The sequence below is a fragment of the Jaculus jaculus genome, chromosome 15 (genome assembly GCF_020740685.1).
Source record: "Jaculus jaculus isolate mJacJac1 chromosome 15, mJacJac1.mat.Y.cur, whole genome shotgun sequence".
In the NCBI taxonomy this organism is placed as follows: domain Eukaryota; kingdom Metazoa; phylum Chordata; class Mammalia; order Rodentia; family Dipodidae; genus Jaculus; species Jaculus jaculus.
In genome coordinates, this window is record NC_059116.1 from 32,961,747 (window position 1) to 32,985,193 (window position 23,447).

General features: G+C 44.3%; 1 protein-coding gene across 5 annotated transcripts in view; it reads right to left on the minus strand.

Annotated features, from left to right (window-relative positions):
• Positions 1-18,788, minus strand: part of LOC101615141 (zinc finger protein 260-like) — a 30,456-nt gene extending 11,668 nt beyond the window's left edge. For 3 of the 5 annotated variants that reach the window (XM_045135400.1, XM_045135396.1, XM_045135399.1), the window contains exons 1-3: positions 18,658-18,788; positions 10,728-10,810; positions 7,194-7,320 (exon numbers count right to left, since the gene is read on the minus strand). In XM_045135400.1, coding sequence (XP_044991335.1) covers positions 7,194-7,320; positions 10,728-10,730 — 130 coding nt within the window. In that variant the 5' untranslated portion in view covers positions 10,731-10,810; positions 18,658-18,788. Of the gene's footprint in view, positions 1-7,193; positions 7,321-10,727; positions 10,811-17,888; positions 17,965-18,657 lie in introns of those variants that run through there. The other 2 variants (XM_045135398.1, XM_045135401.1) reach the window with 2 other exon arrangements.
• Positions 18,789-23,447: the final 4,659 nt, after the last annotated feature.

Genomic DNA, 23,447 nt, shown 5'->3' on the forward strand with positions numbered 1-23,447 from the left:
ATCAAATCAATTGATACAGCTAAGAATACCCAGCTAGCTAGAAAATCCAAGCATTAACTTAATCCAAGATGCAAAAACATATACATTATAACACAAGAAACACTAAAAAGCAAGACGATATAAATCCACCTAAAAGTATTAATGCATCAGAAATGACCTCCAGTGAGAACGAGTTAGAGGAATTGCCTGAGAAAGATTTCAAAAGAATGATTGTAAATATGTTCAAAGAAGTCAGAGAACAAATCAAAGGGGTCAAAGAGGAACTTAAAGAGGAAATCAAAGGAATCAAAGAAGATGCAGGACACCAATTTCATGAAATAAACAAGGCAATACAAGACATAAATAAGGAAATAGAAATAATAAAGAAAAACCAGTCAGAATTACTAGCAATGAAGAACACAGTTAATGAACTAAAAAACTCTGTAGAAAATCTCACCAGTAGAATGGATGAGGGAGAGGACAGAATATCTAAGCTAGAAGACCAGGTGGCAGATCTAATACAGGCCAACAAAGAGAAAGACAAACTTATAGAAAAGTATGAGTGGGAATTTCAAGATATTCGGGACACTATGAAAAGATCAAATATTAGAATTCAGGGCATAGTAGAAGGAGAAGAATTCCACTCCAAAGGCATAGTAGGTGTCTTCAACAAAATCATAGAAGAAAATTTCCCCCAAATTGGGAAAGAGGTGCCAATACAGATACAGGAAGCCTTTAGAACCCCAGACAGACAAAACCTGGAAAGAACCTCTCCTCGCCATATTATAATCAAACTTCCAAACACAGAAGATAATGGGAAGAAACACAATGAATTCAGGAAGAAAACTAATGATATTTATACCTATTATCTGTAAGTAATGGAACAAAGAACAGACACTCACAAAAAGACCTAGCCAGAAAAGCTGCAGAGTAAGGCCTCCTAGTGAAGGAAAATAAATAAGATAAAGCCAGGCGTGGTGGCACATGCTTTTAATCCTAGCACTTGGGAAGCAGAGGTAGGAGGATCGCCATGAGTTCAAGGCCACCTTGAGACTCCATAGTGAATTCCAGGTCGGCCTGCACTAGAGTGAGACCCTACCTCGAAAAAATAAAAATAAAAATAAAAAATAAACAAAGAACTAGGGAAAAGCCAGGCACGGTGGTGCACACCTTGAATCCTGGCACTACTGGACGCACAGGTAGGATTACTGTGAGTACAGGGCCAGACTACGTAGTGAATTCCAGGTCATTCCAGGCTAGAATGAGACCCTAACTCAAAAAATAAAGAAAAGGAAAAAGAAAAGAGGGAAAAGATACAATAGCTGAATAGATTAGGCAAAAATTCAGAACACGATGAGTGATTATAATGACACAGGCAGATTAAGAAATTCAAAAAAATAGTAACTAGTTTTGAGTGTGAACCCATAGGATTTTGTGTCTGAATCTTTGGTCCCCAACCTGTGTTGTTAAGGGAGGTTGTAGAATCTTTAGGAGTTTGCGCCTTGTTGGAAGAAATGAGTCACTGTAGATGGTGAAGGGTTAATGACTCTCCCTGGAAACCAGAGGGAACTAGAAGGTTAATGACCATCCCTAAGACTAGAAGACCTTGAAGAAACATCAGAGGCATTCAGTCCCACACAAGCCTGACAAATCCCCCAATTAATAAATTTCCCTTAACTTAGAAAGCCTTGAAGGAACAGAAACCATCTGGAGTATCCTCCCTTGACAATTTTGCTGAAAAATTTATTCTGAGGAAGGACACAAATAACTACAGTTCCTTATCTACTTCTCTTGGACCTGCACCTGCTCTAGTCTGGTATTCTTAGAATCCTCATAAGCTTGAACCCCAGCCTCCATCCCAAGAGAAGCTTGTAGCCCTCACTGTGCTTCAATAAACAGTCTGTGTCTGTTGACATCAAGTCTAGTATTTTCCTTTGCTTTTCTTTTTCACGTTCCTTATAGATGGGTCTTGAGTTTGGTAGGCTATTTGTTCAATTGTGGTTCCTAAATGTGTACGCAATGAGACCAGCTTGTTTCCTGTTACTGCTGCCATGCCTCCCTTATCATAATGGAGTATTCCACCTTGAAACAGAAGCTAAAATAAGCCCTTTCAGTCCATGAAATGCTTTAATTTTTATTTATGAGAAAAGAGTGGGTAGAGAAAGATAATGGGCATGCCAGGATCTTCAGCCTCTGGAAACGAAGTCCAGGTACTGCACTACCTTGTGAATCTGGTTTACATGGGTCCTGGGGAATCAAGCCGAGGTTCTTTGGTTTTTCAGGCAAGTGCCTTAACCGCCAAGCCATCATTCCAGCCCCCATAAGATGCTTTTTGTTGGGAGCTATGAACCAAACCTTGGCCATGTTAACAGACTGCCATATAGCAAGTTAAGTTTCTACTTCCTCACCTAATACTCAACTACCAGAAACAATGGGATCATACACCTGACTAAACACTCCCCCATCCTGCTGGTAGCTGATGAAGAAACAAAGGCATTGCAGTTTAACCAGTAACTCTGTGATCTCTGCCCTAATTACATCCCCTTCCCCCTACAACTCCTTGCCCTGACCACATCCCCTTTCCCCTACAACCCTATATAAACCTACGTGGAAAAAATAAACTCTCAAGGCCGTGACAAACACCTAGCATGGTCTCCTTCTTGTGTCTGTTTGCCTTCTCCCACCCAGGTTAGCTCCTCCTCGAGTCCTTGTTCACCTCCCCACTGGTCGGGCCACTTTTTGTCAGGTATTTAGTCACATGAAAGAGTATAGTAACTGCTACAAAAAAAAATGGTGCCAAAAAGTGGGGTTTCTGCTGTGATAAACCTGGGCATGTGGTCCATAGGCTTTTGGAACTGCTTGGTAGGAATAGTACGGGCAAGTTTGAAACTCTGGGCTAAAGAAGGCCTATGATGTTATAAACTGGGATTAAGGAGCCATTCAGAATACCAAGAAAAATGTAGACAGTGAAGATCTAGGTCATGAGGTTACAGAGAAGAACAAGAAAAACAGGACCTGGATGCAAGCAGTTCGTATTATATTCTGGCAAATAATCTGACTGCATTCTTCTCCTTCCCTGAGAACCTGAATGAGGCTAGGTTTGAAGGTAATGGACTCGTGTGTTTGGTGGAGGAAATTTCAGGGAAGATGGCACTGAGTCAACATTTGTCATCATTTATGTTTGGAAATGTGGAAAACAGTAAGAAGCTGACAAAAATATATTAAATAGGGGACTGGAAAAATAAGAAAAAAGGGGGGCTGGGGAGATGGATCCAAGGTTAATAGTACTTGTTTATAAAGCCTGTGTGAGATCCCAGCTCTCAGGAGAAGGAGGCAGAGGTTTAGAAGTTCAAGTTCATCCTTAGCCACATAAAAAGCTAGAGTCCAGCCTGTGTTACATATGACCCTGCTGAGAAAGTGATTCACAGAGAAATCCCACTTATAGTGGCTGCTAAATAATTAACATACATATTTATTACAGTGCTGAGGATTAAACCTCATGCTATACAGATGCTGAGCAAGATCTTTATCATTGAGCTATAATCCTAACCTAATTTTATATTTCATTACTCAAGGAATGGAAGGTCTATATATTAAAAATTACAGAATACTAGAGCCAGGCGTGGTGGTGCACACCTTTAATCCCACCACTCGGGAGGCAGAAGTAAAATGATCACCATGAGTTCAAGGCCACCCTGAGACTACAGAGCTCAGCCTGGGCCAGAGCAAAACCCTACCTCAAAAAACCAAAAGAAACAAAAAAAAAAATTACAAAATACTGAGAAATGTAAAAAAGTACACTTCTGCTAGGTATGGTGGCACACACCTTTAATCCCAGCACTTGGGAGGCAGAGGTTGGAGGCTTGCAGTAAGTTTGAGACTGCCCTGAGACGCCATAGTGAATTCCAGGTCATCCTGAGCTAGAGTGAGACCATACCTTGAAAAACCAAAAAAAAGCAAGTACACTTCTGCCATTCCCAGAAGGAAAGGGGACATGACCTAGAAGGGGTTGGGATACCAGGCCCTCCCTCCCTCTTTGCACCCTGGGTCCAAAGAGGTGGGCAGCCTTGCACGATCACGTGCTCCCCATTGTGATATCCTTTGATACAGGATCAGAATGACATGGCCAAGTAAACACTGAATGAAATCTCTCAGAACCATTAGCTAAATCAACCTTTTGCTCCTTTTAAGATGTTTATCTAGTATTTTATTACAATGATAGGAAGCTGACTAATCCAGTCAACCACCTGATTTTAACAAAGACTTCAAGAACTTTTTATATTCAGGAGTAAAGTATTCATACATAAATCATGCTAAGAAATATGAATACCACAGGCTCAAGAAGGTACTAGACTCCTCTTTCTTACCAAATATAGAAATCAATTAAAATGGAAAAATAAATAAATAGAAATAGAAAGGGCAGGAGAGATGGCTAAGGAATGTGATAGTTAAGGTATTGTCAACTTGATCTCTTTAGTAACCCACAGAAATCCCTTTTGGGTGGGTCTTAGAGGTTGCTTCCAGGAAGGATCAACTAAAGGAGGAGGTCCTTCCCCCAGAGTGAGCCCTTCCCCCTCAGCAGGCGCCCCGCTCAGAGAGGGCTTCATAGAAGGAAGCTCTGGGTGAAAAGAGCCCCTTCCTTTTTCCCACTTGGCTGCTGGAGCTGCTTGTTGCCTTCCAGTGTGGATTGAAGACCAGGCGGACTGAAGACTAGCGTCAACTGAAGACCCGCATGAATCGAAACCCAGGGGCTCCCCAGGAAGCCTTCAGGCCTTCTAGGCCATCTGCAGTGCCGGGTCGGGACTGCTGAGGCATCCGGCCACGTGGACTGAGCAGCTACCAGGTTCCTTGATTCTTGGGCCTGCAACTGCTATTGTACTACCATAAGCAAATCCAATAAATTCCCTTCTAAAAATAATTCATTCTAGCAGTTCTGTTCCTCTAGAGAACCCTGACTGATACAAGGAGCTTGCCTACAAAGCCTATGAACCCATGTTCAACTCTCCCGATCCCACTTAAAAGCCAGGTGCACAAAGGTGAGGCAAGCGCAAGGTTGCACATGTCCACTAGGTGCTAGCTGGTGCAAGCATCTTGAGTGGGCTATCAGTGGCTGAAGTCTTGGCATGCCAATTCATTCATTCTCTCTCTCTCTAAAAAATAAAAAATATTTTTTTAATAGATCAAAGTTTTAAATATAAGGCCTGAAACTACAAAGCTTCTAGAATATACACAGCAGGGCAATTAAGACAGAGTGTGTTCATATGTACCAAAAATAACCAAATAGGATTCCATCAAACTCAAAATCAGCTGTTTATAAGGGTAAGCAATCCACAGAATGAATAATCAACCTAAAAAATAAGAAAATATTGTCAAACCTTTGGGGTATCATTGCATTGCAATTAGAATAAATATTATCTAAGATACAAAGTAGCCAATGCTAAAAAGTCTCTAAACTGATAGGAAGATACAGTATCATCCTCCTGCCCCAAAGCCAAGCATGGAAGTACATAGCAGCAATTGAGTCAGGAGGATCAAGAGTTCACAGCTAGCCTCCACTATATAGTGAGTTTAAGGCCAGACTCAAGTACATGAGAACCTGTTTCAAATAAACAAACAAAATACTAAAACAGACTAGGTGTGGTATGTACACATATAACCCTAGCACTCATGAGGCTGAGGCTAGCCTGGACAATGGGGTGAGTTGTAGGTTAGCTTGGGCTACATCCTGCTTCAAAAAAACAACAAAAAAAGAAGAAGAAGAAACTGAAATATCCTTCATATAGAAAAGGGGTACAATGCAACTAACCCACTGTAGGCTATATATATTCAAAGAAACTTATATCAGTATTTTGCAGAGAAATCTGCACTCCAGTGTTTATTTCAACACTGTTCACAAAACCCAAGACACCCAAGTCATCAACCCAAGTTTTCATCGTCAGAAGAGGTGAAGGACATGTGGCACATAATGATTAAATGTATATGAAATGAGCAAATACATGAATATGTATATAATAAGCCCAGAGTTTACAGTTAATTAATGAGAAAATTAACTTCTATCACTTACAGTGACAAGGACAGAACTGGACAGCATTATGTGGAGCATTATAGCTATTCCCTATGGGTCTGAAATGACCATCACCATCTTAAAGGGAAACAGCTCTGCTCACCTGAAAGAGACCTGGGCCCAGAGCAATGACACTGAAATAAGATAACTGGATAGCACATATCTAGGTCTATGGCAGAGTTAACCGGCTATCAGCATTTCCTAGCCAGGCTGCCACAAACCCCTCACCTAAAATTCCAATCATGAATATGCTAGATAAAAGACAAAAATGACTAGGACTATGATTTGTTTTAGTCGATTCTATTTGATTTTCCAACTATCTAAGAGTCACTTTTGTTACACTACAAGCTGGAAAGGATAAAGTTTTCTTTGGGCTACAAACTCCCTTCGTATTTAAAGTTGAGTAGATTTCTCTTCAGTTCTCCACAGGGAAGTCACAAGAAAGCTGGAGACATGGCTCAGTGGTTACCAATGCTGGCTTGTAAAGCCTGACAGCACAGGTTCAATTCCCCAGAAAGCACGTAAAAGCCAGGTTCGCAAAGTCGCACATGCACCTAGAGTTCGCTTGCAATGACAGGAGACCCTAGTACACCCATACTTACTCTCTCTCTCCTCTCCTCCGCCCTTCCTCCTGCCCTCCATCCCTCTCCAAAATAAATGAATAGTATTTTTAAAAGGAAGTCATGGGATATAAATACACAGCAGCATGTATTCAAGCTGTAGTTCACCCCTTTAAAGTAGAAAACAGAGCACTGGTTATTAGAGCTTACAATACTCATAGGGGAGGGAAGATAGTATTTACTGGGCGCAGTGGGAGGAAAGGGATAACTTTTCATGTTCCATAGCACAGTAGTAAGCATGCATTTGACAACTGAGTATTTTATAGTAGCTCTCAGAAATTTTAAATGCTCCCAATACAAACGAATAATGCCTGAGCTGACAGTTTACCAAACACCTTTATCTGATTGATTATGTTTTATATGAGTGTACTATAAAGCCCCACTGTTCTGCATATACATGTGCCATTACTGTGTTATGTGAAGTGTATACTAAAAAATTATTATTAAAAGATAGTTATGAAACTATCTCATGTAACTCTCAATAGCAGTTACGAAACCGCTACTGAGAGTGACGTGAGAGCTAGACTCACCCACGAATGCCAGGTTGCTGTAGTTCTCCAGCATCACGTCCCTGTAGAGAGCCCTCTGAGCAGCATCCAGCTCCTGCCACTCCTGCCACGTGAAGTCCACAGCTATGTCCTCAAAGGATATCAACTCCTGTAATGACATATTTCTCTTCAACCCAAGACCACGGTAGCGGAACGGAGTTCCAACATAGTTACTGTCTTGAGTATGTCTTAGCAAGGTCTTACAGAAGATATACTGTATCATGGCAGCAAAAAATCACCACAAATATTTTACCTATATGTTACTGTAGTGTTTCAAGCAAATGTGACGAGACCTGTCTAAGGAACTACAATAGAAACCAAATCCAAATCCATAGAGTATATGTGAATCTAACAGTTGTGTAAAGAGCAAGAGGAAGGCACATATAAAACCAAACAGAAAAGTAACATTCAACCTATAAGGCATGATGGCACAATGAAAAGACTTATGTTAGAGGCAATGGCATACCACTGTGACACACTGCATTCCCAGAAGATGCAAGCCCACTGGGTTAATCTTAAACAGTAAATTGTAACCCCACATGCAATCATACCAATCAATGTAGGGCCATGAAAAAAAATGGCAACACTAGAAGGTTTCTGAACAATGAGCAAATATTAATTCAGAATCACATGGGTGATGAGTCCAAAATGTTTCTGGCTGCACTCTCCCATGTTGCAAGGTGACTTCACTGCAGCCTTTGTTGGAAACACACGTGTGTATGTGTGCATAGCACCATGTATGCTATCCTGCCATGCAACTCCAATGGACACACACTACCTGAAACACTTTGGTTTTGCATATGTTATATGAATGCCAGTGCTTTTATTGTACACAGAGTTTTCTGTTCTCATGGGACCATAATGGTCTCAATTACAAAAAAAAAAAAAAAAAAAAAAAGTCCTCCTAAAAAGATGTCAGCACTTAAATATCAAATTAGGATACATTTCAATTGTGTTGAGTCAAACAAACAAGTACGTATAATGGTACACAAAGTTGCTTTCATCTTTAATGATTGTGAAATTATATGTACATCTGATAATTTTTAAAACATTTTATGATTTATTACCAGTAAGTCTGATTTCTATGGGCATTTTACAAGGTTTGCTTACTGACTGGAACCTTATTATTATAAAGAGTTGGAGCATTGCAGATTTTGAAATGGAATTCAACAATCAGTGATCCTTGGAAATGAGCAGAATTGAGACGTGAGGTCCCACTACTGCAGATGCCACCCTGCAAGGTGCAGGGCGCAGAGAGCTTGGGTTGGGGCTGGAGCAGAAGCTTTCCTCCATCTCGCTACTTTTCACAGCGTTAGAAGTGACTACACAGGTATAGGACAGTCATCAGTGATGCCGCCAGTGACAGTGACAACTCACCATGCAATAGTGGCACGGGCTGTTGTGCGGGTAGCCATCAACTCTGTGGTTGTATCTGAGGACGACTCTACAGGAGGAAATGCGTGTCTGATACTAAAAACCTACTTAAAAGCCCATGACTTGGGGGAGTGTAGGCCCCAGAGAAGAAGCTACCACTGACTGCTATGTCGGTAAATAGATTCATCGTCAAACTGCCTCCTAAGGACTCACCTTTATACCTACAGGTCAGTTCTGCTCACAGCCTAAGTAGAAAAGTTTTCTCTCTAGTTCTCTGTCAGTCTGTCTGTCTCTCATTCTTTGTTTTTTAATCAGTATGAGGCAGTACATGTAGAGACTCCTAATTGGCTAAGTGCTAAAAATAAGTGACTGATGAGTAGCCAGCTCAACAAAAGGGGTGTGTGTGTGTGTGTGTGTGTGTGTGTGTGTGTGTGTGGTAGTTTGAACAGATGGCCCCCAATATATTCAGTGTTTTTTTTTTTAGTTTGTAGTTTGCATCTGGAAGCAGTGCTACTGGGCAGCAGATCTTAAGGTGTGGTGGTAGGTTTGAGATTTCCTAAAGATATGCAAAGTGTGCCTAGCTGGAGTTCCTGAAGTGTGCTGGGCTATGTGGCTTTTGGCTTTTAGGCTTGTGCTTCTCTTTCTGTGTTTGGTCCTGTGAAAGCAGGCCAGCTTCTTCTGCCATTATGGAGCTCCCCCTAGATCTGTAAACTTCAATAAATCCCTTCCTCCATAACTGTGCCTGGTCTAGAAGTTCATCTCAGCGAAACTGAAGCTGTCTACTACAATATATATACACACATATATACATTCATACATACATACATACATACTCCTCTACAGGGCTCAGGGAACTTCTAGAAAGATAGGACAGAAAGAATGTAAAAGCTGGAGGGTATGGAAGAGAGCTGGGAACTCTGTTGTCCTCACATGACAAGGCCAGGACACACATGAACTCTTACCAACTGCAGTGACATGCACATGATATGATCAATCACCATTCTGTTGTAGACATGAGAAGGGCTTGGGAACCCAACTCTAATGAATTAATAATGAGACTTAATAGTTGCTAAGAAGAGAAAGTCATTCTCTTTCATGAAGTAGCCACTGATAAGTGACAAGAATGGGATAAGAGAGGGTAATGAAGAGTACATATGATCAAATATATGAAAGCATAAAATTTTCAAAAAAATGCAAAAATAATCCTCGGGAATGTATTAATGTAGCAGGTCACCAGCTTCTACCAATTCAAAGTTGAAAATATCACTAGGAACATCTGAGATCTATAGGAGAATTTCTCATCTGCTATAATTTACCTCCCTGATGTAACCACCAATGTATTTGGTAAATACCATGATTTTGACTGTTCTGAGATTATCAAAATTCAGGTTACCATATCAACATGAGGACATGTTTTGGGGTGTGGTGGTTTAAATCAGCTACCTGTATTATATGTATCTTTTTTAAATATTTTACTTATTTATCAATTTATTGGAGAGAGGATGGGTGTGCCAGGGCGTCTAGCCATTGCAAACGAACTCCATACACATATGCCACCTTGTGCCTCTGGATTTATGAGGATAATGGGGAATTGAAACTGGGTCCTTAGGCTTCATAGGCAAGCACCTTAATCACTAAGCCATCTCTCCAGCCCTATATGTACCTTTATTTAATTTACTAAAGACATTTCTTCTTTCTGACTCCTGAAATTCTTTGGTCAACAATCTGGCTTTACCTGAGTTGGATCCGTACGAGACAAAGGCATTCAGGCTAGGAGAGACAGTACTGAGCTGTGACTGCCTAGTACAACCACATGAGGGACAAGAGGGGTCCGGTGGCCCTTGGTTCTGTTCAGGAAGGAACAGCTGGGGTTCTCCCTGGTCATTTTCCTAGTCATCACCAATCACTCTTCTGAGGAGGGGCTTCCGAGCTGCGCTGAGAGGACTGCAGGGGGCTGAAGTGCCCCTTGCTGGACACACACGGTTCTTGGCAACAGACCAGCCCCCACCTCACAGCCCAAGGACCTAGGGGGTCTCGGGCCTGGGGACTCAGAGTGAAAGACAGAGCCCAGGTTGCCACCTGACCAGCTCTGCTGCTCACCAACACATTCCCTCCCCTGACTCAGGAGGCCACCACACTTACCATTTCAAAGCTTCCGGGACATCCACTGTCCTCCCTGTGGTTCTCTCAGCAGCAAGGTGTCACTGGGTGATCTCCTGGGCCTCCTGAACACAGAAAACCATATCAAGAGATTCTGAGAAGGCAGGTCTAAAGAACTGAGTTCAGAAACAAAGGTCTCAGCAAAGACTGAAAGCCTGTTCCCTGCAGTCTGTGAGCATGACGGGGCTTGGATATTCCTCACCCCCAGTGCTTCCAAGGGGACAGGACTTCAGCTCTTTCCCCTCCAGACACTGAGTGACAGTAGATGGCACCAGCCTATGGCTTAGTGAAGCAAAAGTGACAAGTTCTCTCTCTTGCTCTATCCCTATCTCTAATAAATAAGTAAAAAAATATTAAAAACTTTTTAAAAATGACAAGTTCTAGCTGCAGGTATTTTAATGCAGGGCCTCCTATGAGAGAAACCATTCCCCTTTGAACATTTCTACTTAACCTGGTGCATATAAGCTATACCAGATGATCAACTGTATAAATAAATAAAATTGATTTATTTATTTCACAAGCAGAAATAATATGGCAATTTTTTTTTTTTTTATTTGGTTTCTCAAGGTAGGGTCTCAGTCTAGCCTAGGCTGACCTGGAATTCACTAGCAAGGTGGCCTTGACCTCACTCACGGCAATCCTCCTAACCCTGTCTTCCCAAATATTGGGACTAAAGGTGTGCACCATCATGCCCAGCTGACTATTTATTTTAAAAAATTTTACTTATTTATCTGTGATGGAGACAGAGAGAGAATGGGCATGTCACAACCTCTTGCACTGCAAACTCCACAGGCATGTGCCACTTTGTGCATCAGCTTTATGTGGGGAATCAAATTTGGGCTGGCAGGCTTTGCAAACAAGTGCCATTAACTGCTGAGCCATCTCCCCAGCCAATTTAATGACAATTTAAAGCACAATTTCTGTAACTGTCTGCAGCACTGCTCTTTGGAGACAGCATTCTGATCTTTTTTAAAAATATATATCATTATGATTTATTTGTGAGAGAGATACAGAAAGAGGAAGAAAGGGGGGAGATAATGGGCACACCAGGGCCACTGCAAACAAACTCCAGATGCATGTGCCCCCTTGTGCACCTGGCTTACGTGGGTCCTGAGGAATCAAACCTGGGTCCATTGGCTTTGCAGGCAAGCACCTTAACCACTAAGCCATCTCTCCATCCTAAGAATGGCTTCTTATTAAGTGGAAATTCCCTTTTTTTTTTTTTTTTTTTGGTTTTTCGAGGTAGGGTTTCACTCTAGCCCAGGCTGACCTGGAATTCACTATGGAGTCTCAGGGTGACCTTGAACTCACAGTGATCCTCCTACCTCTGCCTCTCAAGTGCTGAGATTAAAGGCATGCGCCACCACGCCCAACGGAAATTCTCTTCTCAATCCAGTCAGCACCCAGGAAAAGCATTACTTCAGGGCTGGAACATTAATACAGACCTTGTGTCTACTAAGAACGCATTTTCTCTTACAACAGTGCAACCACCCAAAGAGGCAAGTATGTCTTGGATGTATTCTTTGGTTTTGAGTAGGCAAAGCTGTGTTTTACCAACTGGGATTCAGATGCTATAGTGGGCAAAGCCACACAGTACAAACAGAGGTGATGCACGTCCAATGTACCCCAACCCCTCAACATCAGGTTTCTAACCCCAGCTCCACAGAAGAGACTCCTAAGACTTTCAAAGTATTCCAAAGCCAACCTACAGTGAATTAATAAAATCCGAATTCCAGTTTTTAACCATGGGATTGATAGCAGTTAAAGCTCTCCAAGGAATTCAGTGAAATTAAGTCCCAAAACCACTGCTTTCAAACATCTTTATTGAAGTGTTTGCAGTGGAGTTCTTTTTCAATTTTTTAAAATATTTTATCTTCATTTATTTATTTGAGAGAGTGAGAGAAAGAAAGAGGCAGATACAGAGAGAAACAATGGCATACCAGAGCCTCTAGCCACTGCAAACAAACTCCAGACCTAGGCGCTACCTTGTACATCTGGCTTCTATGGGTCCTGGGGAATCAAACCTAGGTACTTTGGCTTTGCAGGCAAATGCCTCAACCGTTAAGCCATCTCTCCAGCCCCTGGAGTTCTTAAAATAATATGAAACGTTGAAGCTGAGTTGTGGCCATTCAGTCTTACCGGTGTTTCCTAAGTACTGTCACTGCCTCAACCCAATTTCTTCTACTCCTCCTCCTCCTGTTCCTAAGTGAGCCCTAGCCCACAAATGACCTACTATGTGTAGAGAACCATGCAAAGTGTCCTAACCATTGTGATAAGCACGCCTGAGGTATGCAGGAGAAGCAGCAAAAGAAAGATGAAGAAGGAAGAAGAGGAGGAGGAAGGATATAAAGAAAGACAGATGAAAGAAGGAAGGAGAGGAGGAGAAGGAGGAGGAAGAAGAAGAAGAGAAGGAGGAGGAAGAAGGAAGAAGGATTAAAGAAAACTAGGCGGGGGGCTGGGTCAGGGGCTAACGGGCCCGCTTACAAGGCCGGCCGACCCAATTCAATGCCTCGATGTCTACATAAGACAGATGTGCCAAGTGGCACATGTGTCTGGAATTTGCTTTCAGCAGCACAAGGCCCACACATGCCCATATACTCTCTCCATTGCACTCAAATAAATAAAATGTTTGCTAAAGTAAATAATAAAATACTGCAAATAAAATTAAATGCGTCATTCACCAAATTCAGGTAAAAATTAACAGATCTAGAGGTCCCTCACAGCTTAGGACATTAATAAGTGCCTTGAAGTATCAAACCCCATCCTATGATATAAGCTAAGGCGCTGGGGTGGTTTGAATCAGATGTCCCACATAAACTCACGTATTCTAAGTGATTGGCCCCCAGCTAACAGCCTCTTGCTAGAGGAGGTGTGATGTTGGGGGCAGGCTAAGGAGTGTCAGAGCCAGCTCACTCTCCTGCTGCTGACTTCCACCTGCTGTGGCACAAGTGATGTCCAGTCTCTGCTCATGCCACACTTTCCCCTGCCATCATGAAACTTCCCCTCAAGACAGACCACCAAAATAAACTCTTTCTCCTACCAGCTGCTTGTGATAAGGAGCTGAGTCCCAGCAATGCGAAGGCAACTATAATGGAAAATTGGCATCAGAGGAGTGGGATCATTACTGCTACAAACCTCACTGCATGTTTTGTTTTGCTTGTCTTCTTTTTTTTTTAATTTTATTTATTTATTTGAGAGAGAGAAGCAGACAGATAGAAAAAATCTGGTGTATCTGCCTCTCTCTCTCTTTCCCTCTCTCTCTCTCTTTCCCTCTCTCTCAAGTAAATAAAATAAAAACAACTAAAAAATCTAGGGGCTGGAGAGATGGCTTAGTGGTTAAAGTGCTTGCCAGCAAAGCCAAAGGATCTGGGTTCCATGAAAACCAGATGCACAAGGTACCCATGAAAACCAGATGCACAAGGTAGCACATGCATCTTGAGTTTGTTTGCAGTGGCTACAGGCCCTAGTGTTCTTTCTCATTCTCTTTCTTGCTTTCTTTCTCTCTCTCTCCCTCTGTCTCTTTCTCTTTCCTCACAAATTCGTTAATTACTTAAAAAATAGAAAGTGCTTAACCATATTCACCAGGCCAAAAATGGGAATCCTGGGGACCCCAGGAGAGAGACGCAGTGACACAGAAAGACAGGCCAATGAAAGCAGAGACAAAGGACGGTAGAGCTCACACACGTAAATTTGAATAGTCAGAGAGTCACAGATATTCCGAGACAGAGTTATGACAGAGATTCAGAGATAGGCAGCCAGAGACCCAAACCCAGAGGTGCACAGAGATGCACAGGCAGGCTGGGATGGGGTAGGGCCATGTGCACTTCCTCAGCCTCCTCAGATACATGGAGGGGCTGGATGGATCCAGGAAATGTCTAAGGTGAACAAGTGGCATCAAGGCAGCAGGCAGACAACACACTGGCAGCAGGGTGCCTAACTAAACTATGTCCCCAAGCCACAGCAGGCTGATGTTACAGTCTCCACCTCTGAATGCCTTATAGCCCAATCAATATTCCAATATTCTACTGGGGCCATGGATAAAGAGTCCTTGTACCTGTGCAGCAGATCCCCGGAGTCCATGGTGCTTATGGCCCTGAGAATGCTTTTTTTTAATATTTTAAAATTTATTTTAATTTATTTATTTGACAGCAACAGACAGAGAGAAGGACAGAGAGAGAGAATGGGCGTGCCAGGGCTTCCAGCCACTGCAAACGAAATCCAGACGCATGGCACCCCCTTGTGCATCTGGCTAACGTGGGTCCTGGGGAATAGAGCCTCAAACTGGGGTCCTTAGGCTTTACAGGCAAGCGCTTAACCGTTAAGCCATCTCTCCAGCCCAGGCCCTGAGACTTCTTGGACCCCTCCTAGAAACTTAAACACATTGGCAGTCCTTGGGCACTATGACAGCCTGGCAACCCTAGGGAGTGGTCTCCCAAGAATCAGAGCCAGATAGGTCAACTGAACCCAGGACCCTAATAAGTGGGGTTTAAATAGGTAGGAGATGTAATGGAACCTGATGTCCCTAGATATGACATTGTCTAGACGTCAGGTTGTACTATACAAGAAACAGATATGAGCGCCAGGAGTTGGAGGCCAGTGGCCCTATGAACAGAATCCAGGAGCCAAATGGCATAAACAAAGGCCACCCTATGTCCTCAAATGTCTGCAGACTATTTCCCCTTCTTCAAAACTACCTTAATAGCTAGGCAGTGAGTCATACCCATAATCCCAAATTTCAGGAGTCTGAGGTAGGAGGATCACCATGAGTTCAAAGTCAACCTGGGCTACCAAATGAACTTTTGCACCACAAGAAAAAACAGAGGCGTCTGAGGAGATGGATTGGCAGCTAAAGGCACTACTTGCAAGCCCTACTAGCCCAGGTTCAATTCCCCAGTGTCCACATAAAGCCAGAAGCACAAAAGTGCTGGATGCATACATTTGGAATTTGTAGTGGCAAGAGGTCCTGCAGCACCCCTATTGGTGTGTGCACGCTCGCTCCCGCTCCCTCTCTCTCAAATAAGTAAATAGCCAGGCATGGTGGCTCACACCTTTAATCCCAGCACTTGGGAGGCTAAGGTAGAAAGACCACTGTGAGGTCTAATTCCAAGTTAGCCTGGGCTAGAGCAAGACCCTACCTCGAAGAACCAAAAAGAAAAAAAAAATAATAATAATATTAAAACCAGAGGGCTGAAGATTGCTTAGTGGTTAAGGCACATGCCTGCCAAGCCTAAGGACCCATGTTCAACTCTCCAGATCCCACTTAAGCCAGATGCACAAAGGTGAGGCAAGCGCAAGGCCACATATGCCCACTAGGTGGCACAAGCACCTGGAGTTTGATTGCAATGGCTGAGGCCCTGAATAACAACCGTGTGTGTGTGTGTGTGTGTGTGTGTGTGTGTGTGTGTGTGTGTCTCTAAAATAAAAATAAATAATCCTTCACCTCCTGCCTCAGACCATCATGACTTCATGACTTCCTCAACTAATGCTTATTCCTCAATCAGGCCCTCAACTCCTCACTCAGGACCTCAAGTCTTCAGTCACAGTCTTCCCTTACTCCTCTCAGGCCAGTCTGTCTGTCTGTCTGTCTTTCTCTCTCTCTCTCTCCATATATATATATTTCCTCAAAAACTGGGGATCATGGGCTGGAGAGATGGCTTAGCGGTTAAGCGCTTGCCTGTGAAACCTAAGGACCCCGGTTCGAGGCTCGGTTCCCCAGGTCCCACATTAGCCAGATGCACAAGGGGGCGCACGTGTCTGGAGTTCATTTGCAGAGGCTGGAAGCCCTGGCGCGCCCATTCTCTCTCTCTCCCTCTATCTGTCTTTCTCTCTGTGTCTGTCGCTCTCAAATAAATTAATTAATTAAAAAAAAACTGGGGATCATTAGCACCATCTCTTCAAGTCCTTTGGGAGCTCTCTGAGCCTAGCACAGACACAGCCTGAGGGTCCCCACCACCCCCACCTGCCACAGGGTAGCAATGAGGCAGTCACTCTAAGCTCTACTCCCTGGTCTCAGCTTCTATTTCTATAGAGTGGCCACCATGCTCCCTGTTCCAACCCTCTTCTGGGTTTAAGGGTCCCAGCAGGGAGAGCTTGTGGGCTCTTACCAGCCCATGCCTCTTCAAAACAATTTCCTTCCCTTTCAGGCTTCCCTGCACTGAGAATTAGGGGGCGACATGACCCCATTCTCCAAATGGAGTCTCAAGAAAGGTTATCGAAGCCATCATGGTGGTGGACACCTTCAATCCAAGCACTGGGGAGACTGACATGGGTGAACAGCTGTGAGTTCAAGGTCAACCTGGACTAGAGTGAAACTCAACCTTACAAGGGGGAGAAAGGTTACTGGGACTAGAACCGAGAACCCAGGGTTCTGTACTTGCAAGGCATATACTCTAAACTGTTTCCTGCTGATCGTTTTAAATTTTTATTTTATTTATTTTATTTATTTATTTATTTATTTGGTTTTTTGAGGTAGGGTCTCACTCTAGCCCAGGCTGGCCTGGAATTCACTAAGTAATCTCAGGGTGGCCTTGAACTCCCACAATCCTCCTACCTCTGCCTCCCTAGTATTGGGATTAAAGGCGTATGCCACCATGCCCAGCTTCCTGTTGATCTTTTTAATATTTTGGTTTTACTAAGTTGCTCTACTTGGCCTTGAACTCACTCTGTAGCACAAGCTTGACTCAACTTTGTGATCCTTCTGCCTGCCTCAGCCTCCTGAGTTAGCTAGGGTTACAGCCCTACACCATTATGCTTGACTTGAAAGTGAGATTTGAACCCAGGTCCAAACGCCCTCCTCTGTTTCACCTAAGACAGGACTGCAGGGACCATCTGGAGGGAGACAGCTGAAGGGGGTGAGGTCTGCACACAGCTGCTTCTAGAACCTCAAACCTCCAATTTTTAATATCCACATGAAACAGGGGCTGGAGAGCAGCCAGCAAAACTCATTATCCTGCCCAGGCCTTCACGCCCATCTTTCAGGGTTTCAAACTAGTAGGAGGATCGCTATGAGAGTGCAGAGTGAATTCCAGGTCAACCTGGGTTCGAGCAAGAACCCTACCTCAAACAAACAATCAAAAAGATGCTACTGCGCGCACACACACACAGATGGGAAGACACAAAGGGGCAAAGATGCATGTGGCTTACACTTAGAAACTGCAGCTCAGGGGTGGTGGGGGCAAAAGGATTGTCCTAAGCTCGATCCAGCCTGGTCTAGACAGTGAAGCTTGGGTCAATGGAAAAGCTAAAAAAAAAGAAAAAGGAAAGACAGGAAAAAGACGGAGGATGTGGCTCAGGGTTGAAGGATTGCACAGCATTCAGGAGTGCCTAAATTCCACCCCAGTAACACACATACACAGAAATGGCGCAGAGGGGAAGTGCAGGATCAAGGTCACCCAGCCAGGAAGTGGGATTGACGATTCGAACCCATGTCCTAGGGACCCAGGGCGCTCAAGTAAGCGCGTATGGGGAAGAGATGGCAAGAGACGCCAGGGAAAGACGGGACGGAGACGGGCAGCAGGGAGGTGGAGCTCACACGCCCTGAACCAGGTAAGAGATGACAAAGTTCAGGGAGAGCCAGCCAGGAACAAAGCCCCCGAGGGGCGCGCGGAGGGCCGGCTCGGGGTCAGGACGTCGCCCGGTCGGCCAGCAGCAGGACGAGGGTCCCCTGAGCCCCACGGGCCAGCTCAGGTCACCGGAGCCCCGACACGCAGCTCGGGACAAAGGCGTGCGGAGACAGAGGGACGGTCACCGGGGGTCCCAGGGGCAGCGAGGACAGAGATCTCCAGACGCAGGTCGCAGTGGCCCTGGGGGTCCCGGGGGCAGGGACCTTGACAGACAGAAGACAGGAGCCAGGGTCGGACCGACGCCCCCCGCCTGGGCTGCGGCGGGGACGCCCAGGACCGGACACACTCACCAGCTCAGGCCCCGGGCCGGCCGCGTCTCCCGCACCACCGGGCACAGACGCCAGGACACTGTCGCTCCGCCCCCGGGACCCGGGACCCACAGAGCGGGGGACACGGCGCAAGATGGCGGGCTCAGTCGGGGACGGAGGTCCGGGACGTGGAGAACCGCCCCCTGCTCGCTTTCGAGCGTCTGATTGGTTGGGCCGTCTTCACTCCGGTGCGTCCCATTGGACAGAGCTTCGGGTTCCCACCCACCACGCCCTGAGTGACACTGGAGATCAGGAACCCAGGGGCGCTGGAAGCCGCGGTCACTACTTCTCAGCCATGCCTGCTGGCTCAGGCACTTACTTGGAAGGCTGAGGCATGAGGGGTAAGAGTTCAAGGACAGGGCTGGAGAGATGGTTTAGCGCTTAAGCGCTTGCCTGTGAAGCCTAAGGACCCCGGTTCGAGGCTCGATTCCCCAGGACCCACGTTAGCCAGATGCACAAGGGGGCGCACGCGTTCGTCTGCAGTGGCTGGAAGCCCTGGTGTGCCCATTCTCTTTCTCTCTGCCTCTTTCTCTGTCACACTCAAATAAATAAATAAAAATGAACAAATAAATTTTTTTTTTTAAAAAAAGAGTTCAAGGACAGCCAGCCTGGGTTACATGAAGAGCTGGCTTAATACACAAATAAGTAAATAAGTAAAATAAAATAAAAACAGAATTCTTGACTGCTGTATTCAATTGGTTATTTTTGTTTGTTTGTTTGTTTGTTTTAATTTTGTTTTTTGAGGTAGGGCCTCGCTCTAGCACAAGATAACCTGGAATTCACTCTGTGGTTTCAGGATGGTCTCGAACTCATGGTGATACTCCTATCTCTGCCTCCCAAGTGCTGGGATTAAAGACATGCACCACCATTCCCAGCAACTGCTGGTATTTAAAGCCAAAGTTTTCTGTTGGTGAACCTTGCCCAGTCCAATACGTGAACTTAATCTTTGACTTAAGACTATATCAGCTTATCAGTTATATATAGACACACACACACATAACTTACAAATGGGAAACTCTAACAATTGTTTTTATTTTCCAATGATTTTTTTTTCAATTCTGCTCTTTTTTTTTTATTTTTTATTTTTTTTTTTTATTTATTTTTTTTTGAGAGCGACAGACACAGAGAGAAAGACAGAGGGAGAGAGAATGGGCGCGCCAGGGCTTCCAGCCTCTGCAAACAAACTCCAGACACGTGCGCCCCCTTGTGCATCTGGCTAACGTGGGACCTGGGGAACCGAGCCTCGAACCGGGGTCCTTAGGCTTCACAGGCAAGGGCTTAACAGCTAAGCCATCTCTCCAGCCCTCAATTCTGCTCTTTTGATGAGATATCCTGAGCTTTCTTCTTCCTCTTCTTCTTCTTCTTCCTCCTCCTTCTCCCCCTCCCCCCTCCTCCTCCTCCTCTTCTTCTTTTGGTGGAGAGAGAGACAGAGACAGAGTTGGCACTCCAGGGCCAGAGCCAAGGCAATCCAACTCCAGACGCTTGTGCCACCTAGTGGGCATGTGAAACCTTGCGTTTGCCTTACCTTTGTGTATCTAGCTTAGGTGGGATCTGGAGAGAGATTGAACATGGATCCTCAGGCTTTACAGGCAAGTGCCTTAACTGCTAAGCCATCTCTCCAGCACAGCCTGAGCTTTAAAATGGGGAATTCCCTAAGACAGAAATTTCCAAAACAAACTACTATCAAAGTTCTGTGCATGGAACTCCCTTCCATAAACTCCAGGGCCATTAATGCAGTCATGGCGTCCATCGAGAAAGCATCTTCGCTTGCAGCAGCAGAGCCACACAAGGGAGGATGTCTTGAAATTGTTCTGAGTTTTGCTCAGCAAAGCTGTTTTCTAACACTTCAGGAGCTGAAATGCTTCAGTGATCAAAGACAGCACACAAGCTGTGACACAGCGATAATGCGTCAAAAACCCTGGAACTTGTGGTTCTAAACTGCTGGCTGAGCCGGTTGTGGTGGCACATGCAGGTAGGAGATTGCTAAAGAGGTGGAGGCAGGAGGATTGGGAGTTCAAGGCCAGCCTTGTGCTAACTGATGGCTGCACATTAGAATTGCCTGCAAGCACATTTAGAATCATCCAGTCTCAGGCTGGAGAGATGGCTTAGTCGTTTAAGGCACTTGCCTGCAGAGTCTAAGGACCCAGATTTGATTCTGCAGTATCCACATACCAGATACACAAGATGAGATGTCCTATGGTAGTTTGAATAGATGGCCCCCAATATATTCAGTGCTTTGTTAGCTTGTAGTTTGGATCTGCAGCCACCTAGCTGGAGGCAGTGCCACTGGGTGGATCTTAAGGTGTGGTGGTGGGTTTGAGATTTCAATCTAAAGATATACAAAGTGTGCCTAGCTGGAGTTCCTGAAGTGTGATGTGCTATGTGGCTTTTAGGCTTGTGCTTCTCTCTGTGCGTTTAGTCTGTGAAAACAGGCCAGCTTCTTCTGCCATTATGGAACTTCTCCTGAATCTGTAAGTTTCAATAAATCCCTTCCTCCATAACTATGCCTGGTCTGGAAGTTAATCTCAGTGAACATGAAGCTGTCTGCTACAGAAGTTGCTCTCGAGAGTGGGGTGAGATAAACCTGACCACGTGGATGTTGGTCTTTTGGAACCTTTGTTTTGGAGGAATGGACATGGACCTGGTGTTTGCAACTGAAGATGCTGTCTGAAGTGGTAAGCCAAGTTTTATGGACTATTCTGATGAGAGTTTGAGAATGCTAAGTGCAGACGGTATTGAACTTCAAGGCTTGGCTTGTGAGCTTTCTAAGGGGAAGGAAAAACTGCAGGGGACTTTATTGGAATTTGGCTGCTGGCATAAGGGCTGCCTGCATCCTGCTGCCCAGGCCCAGAGAGTTTGATCAAAATTAAATTTGTAATGGATTAATATGCTCAGCTAAAGATATTGGACTGAAAGATTTAAGATTTTAAGTTGGAAAACCTCAAGCAAGTTAAAGTTATAAGCACTAAGACTGGTTTTAGGTTACTGAAGCTGCTATTATCAACACATTAGCAATCTTTTTTTTCTTTTTTTTTTTTTTTTTTTTTTGCACACCAGGGCCTCCAGCCACTGCAAATGAACTCCAGACACGTGCTCCCCCTTGTGCATCTGGCTAATGTGGGTCCTGGAGAATCGAGCCTCAAACCGGGGTCCTTAGGCTTCACAGGCAAACATTTAACCACTAAACCACTAAGCCATCTCTCCATCCCACATTAGCAATCTTTTTTTTTTTTTTTTTTTTTACATTAGCAATCTTAAGGAAGAGGCCCCAACTGCTTTACATTTAAAAAATGGAGATGATGCCTAAGGAAAAGGAAAGACTGTCATAGAAATACAAACTCTTTTGGAAAGAGTTGACTGGAAAAGGAACCTGCTTTTCAAGGTTATGATTTATTTCATCCCTGAATCAAGAATATGGCTGTGTCCTACATACCTGGTATTGGTTTCAGAAGCATGAAAAATGTGAGGTGTGATGGTAAGGCCCTATTGCTGAAGACTCCACATACTTGGGCTGCAAGGCCACTGAGAAATCCTGCTAGAACTGAGCTGAGAACCTCCTCCACGTAGAACAACTGACAAAAAGCTGGAAGAAGCCATCCTACATGTAGTTCAATGGGAGAAAGAGAAATCACCAGTGAAGATACTCAACAGTGGACACTGCAAGCCTTATAACTGGCCAGCCAGGCCAATTGAGCCAACAGGTGAAATAGTGGCACATCTGTCATGATGGAAACCAATTGCCCTCCAGTTTGACTGGAGGCCTACTCCATGGAGGGGGGGAGGGAATACATTCCTGATACTGAAAACTTAAAACAGGGATAGTCATGAGCCCTAGGGGTGTAACATCTGCTGATGTCTGGATAAGTGTATATACTATGCTTATCAAACTGCCCAGTAAGCACTTCTCTTAATATTTATACCCTTATATTAACTCTACTCTCACTTTGGGTAGAGAATCTTCTCTTTTCATATGGCAGTGACCTTGGGATGACTCAGAAGGTATCATAGTGCTGGAAAGAAGTGACTGGAGTACTGAGTAACATCTTGATCACACCTTCCAAGGCTCAAGGTCTAATGCAGAAGAGTTGGCAGAAAGAATGTAAGAGCCAAAGGAAGGGTAGGACTCCTTACAACGTGCTCCTCCAGACACAAAATGGCCTGCATATCCATGACCTCACCATGCCTGACACTACCTACACAAGACCATCATAAGAGGAGGAAAAGATCATGACATCAAAATAAAAGAGAGACTGATTGAGATGGGGAGGGGATATGATGGATAATGGAATTTCAAAGGGGAAAGTGGGGGGGGAGGTATTACCATGGGATATTTTTTATAATCATGGAAAAGTTAATAAAAGTTGAGGGGAAAAAAGAAAATAGAGGAGGGAATAGTGTGGGAGAAAGGTTTAGGCAGGGATAGAGTACATAAGAAGAGAATGTATGAAAACTAAGGATGCGTGAAAACATACTACTTTGAAAGCTAATTTAAAAAGTACTTTTTTAAGTTAAAAAAAAAAATAAAAATGCGAGGAGTGGTAGTGAATTGCACACTGTTCCAGGAGCCACTGCTGAGATGCAGCATGAGGCAGGGCCTGGTGCCCTGACAGGCTGAAAGAGCCTTTGGAAGATGGGCCGTGGTTTGCATAAAGATCTAAAGATGTTTTGGATATACCAGGACTATGCCAGGGCTACCATAGAGTGCACTGTTGGCCTGGGATTGAAGTGTTCCCTGGCTACTCTGCCCAGCTGGAGGGGAGAACTTGGAAAAT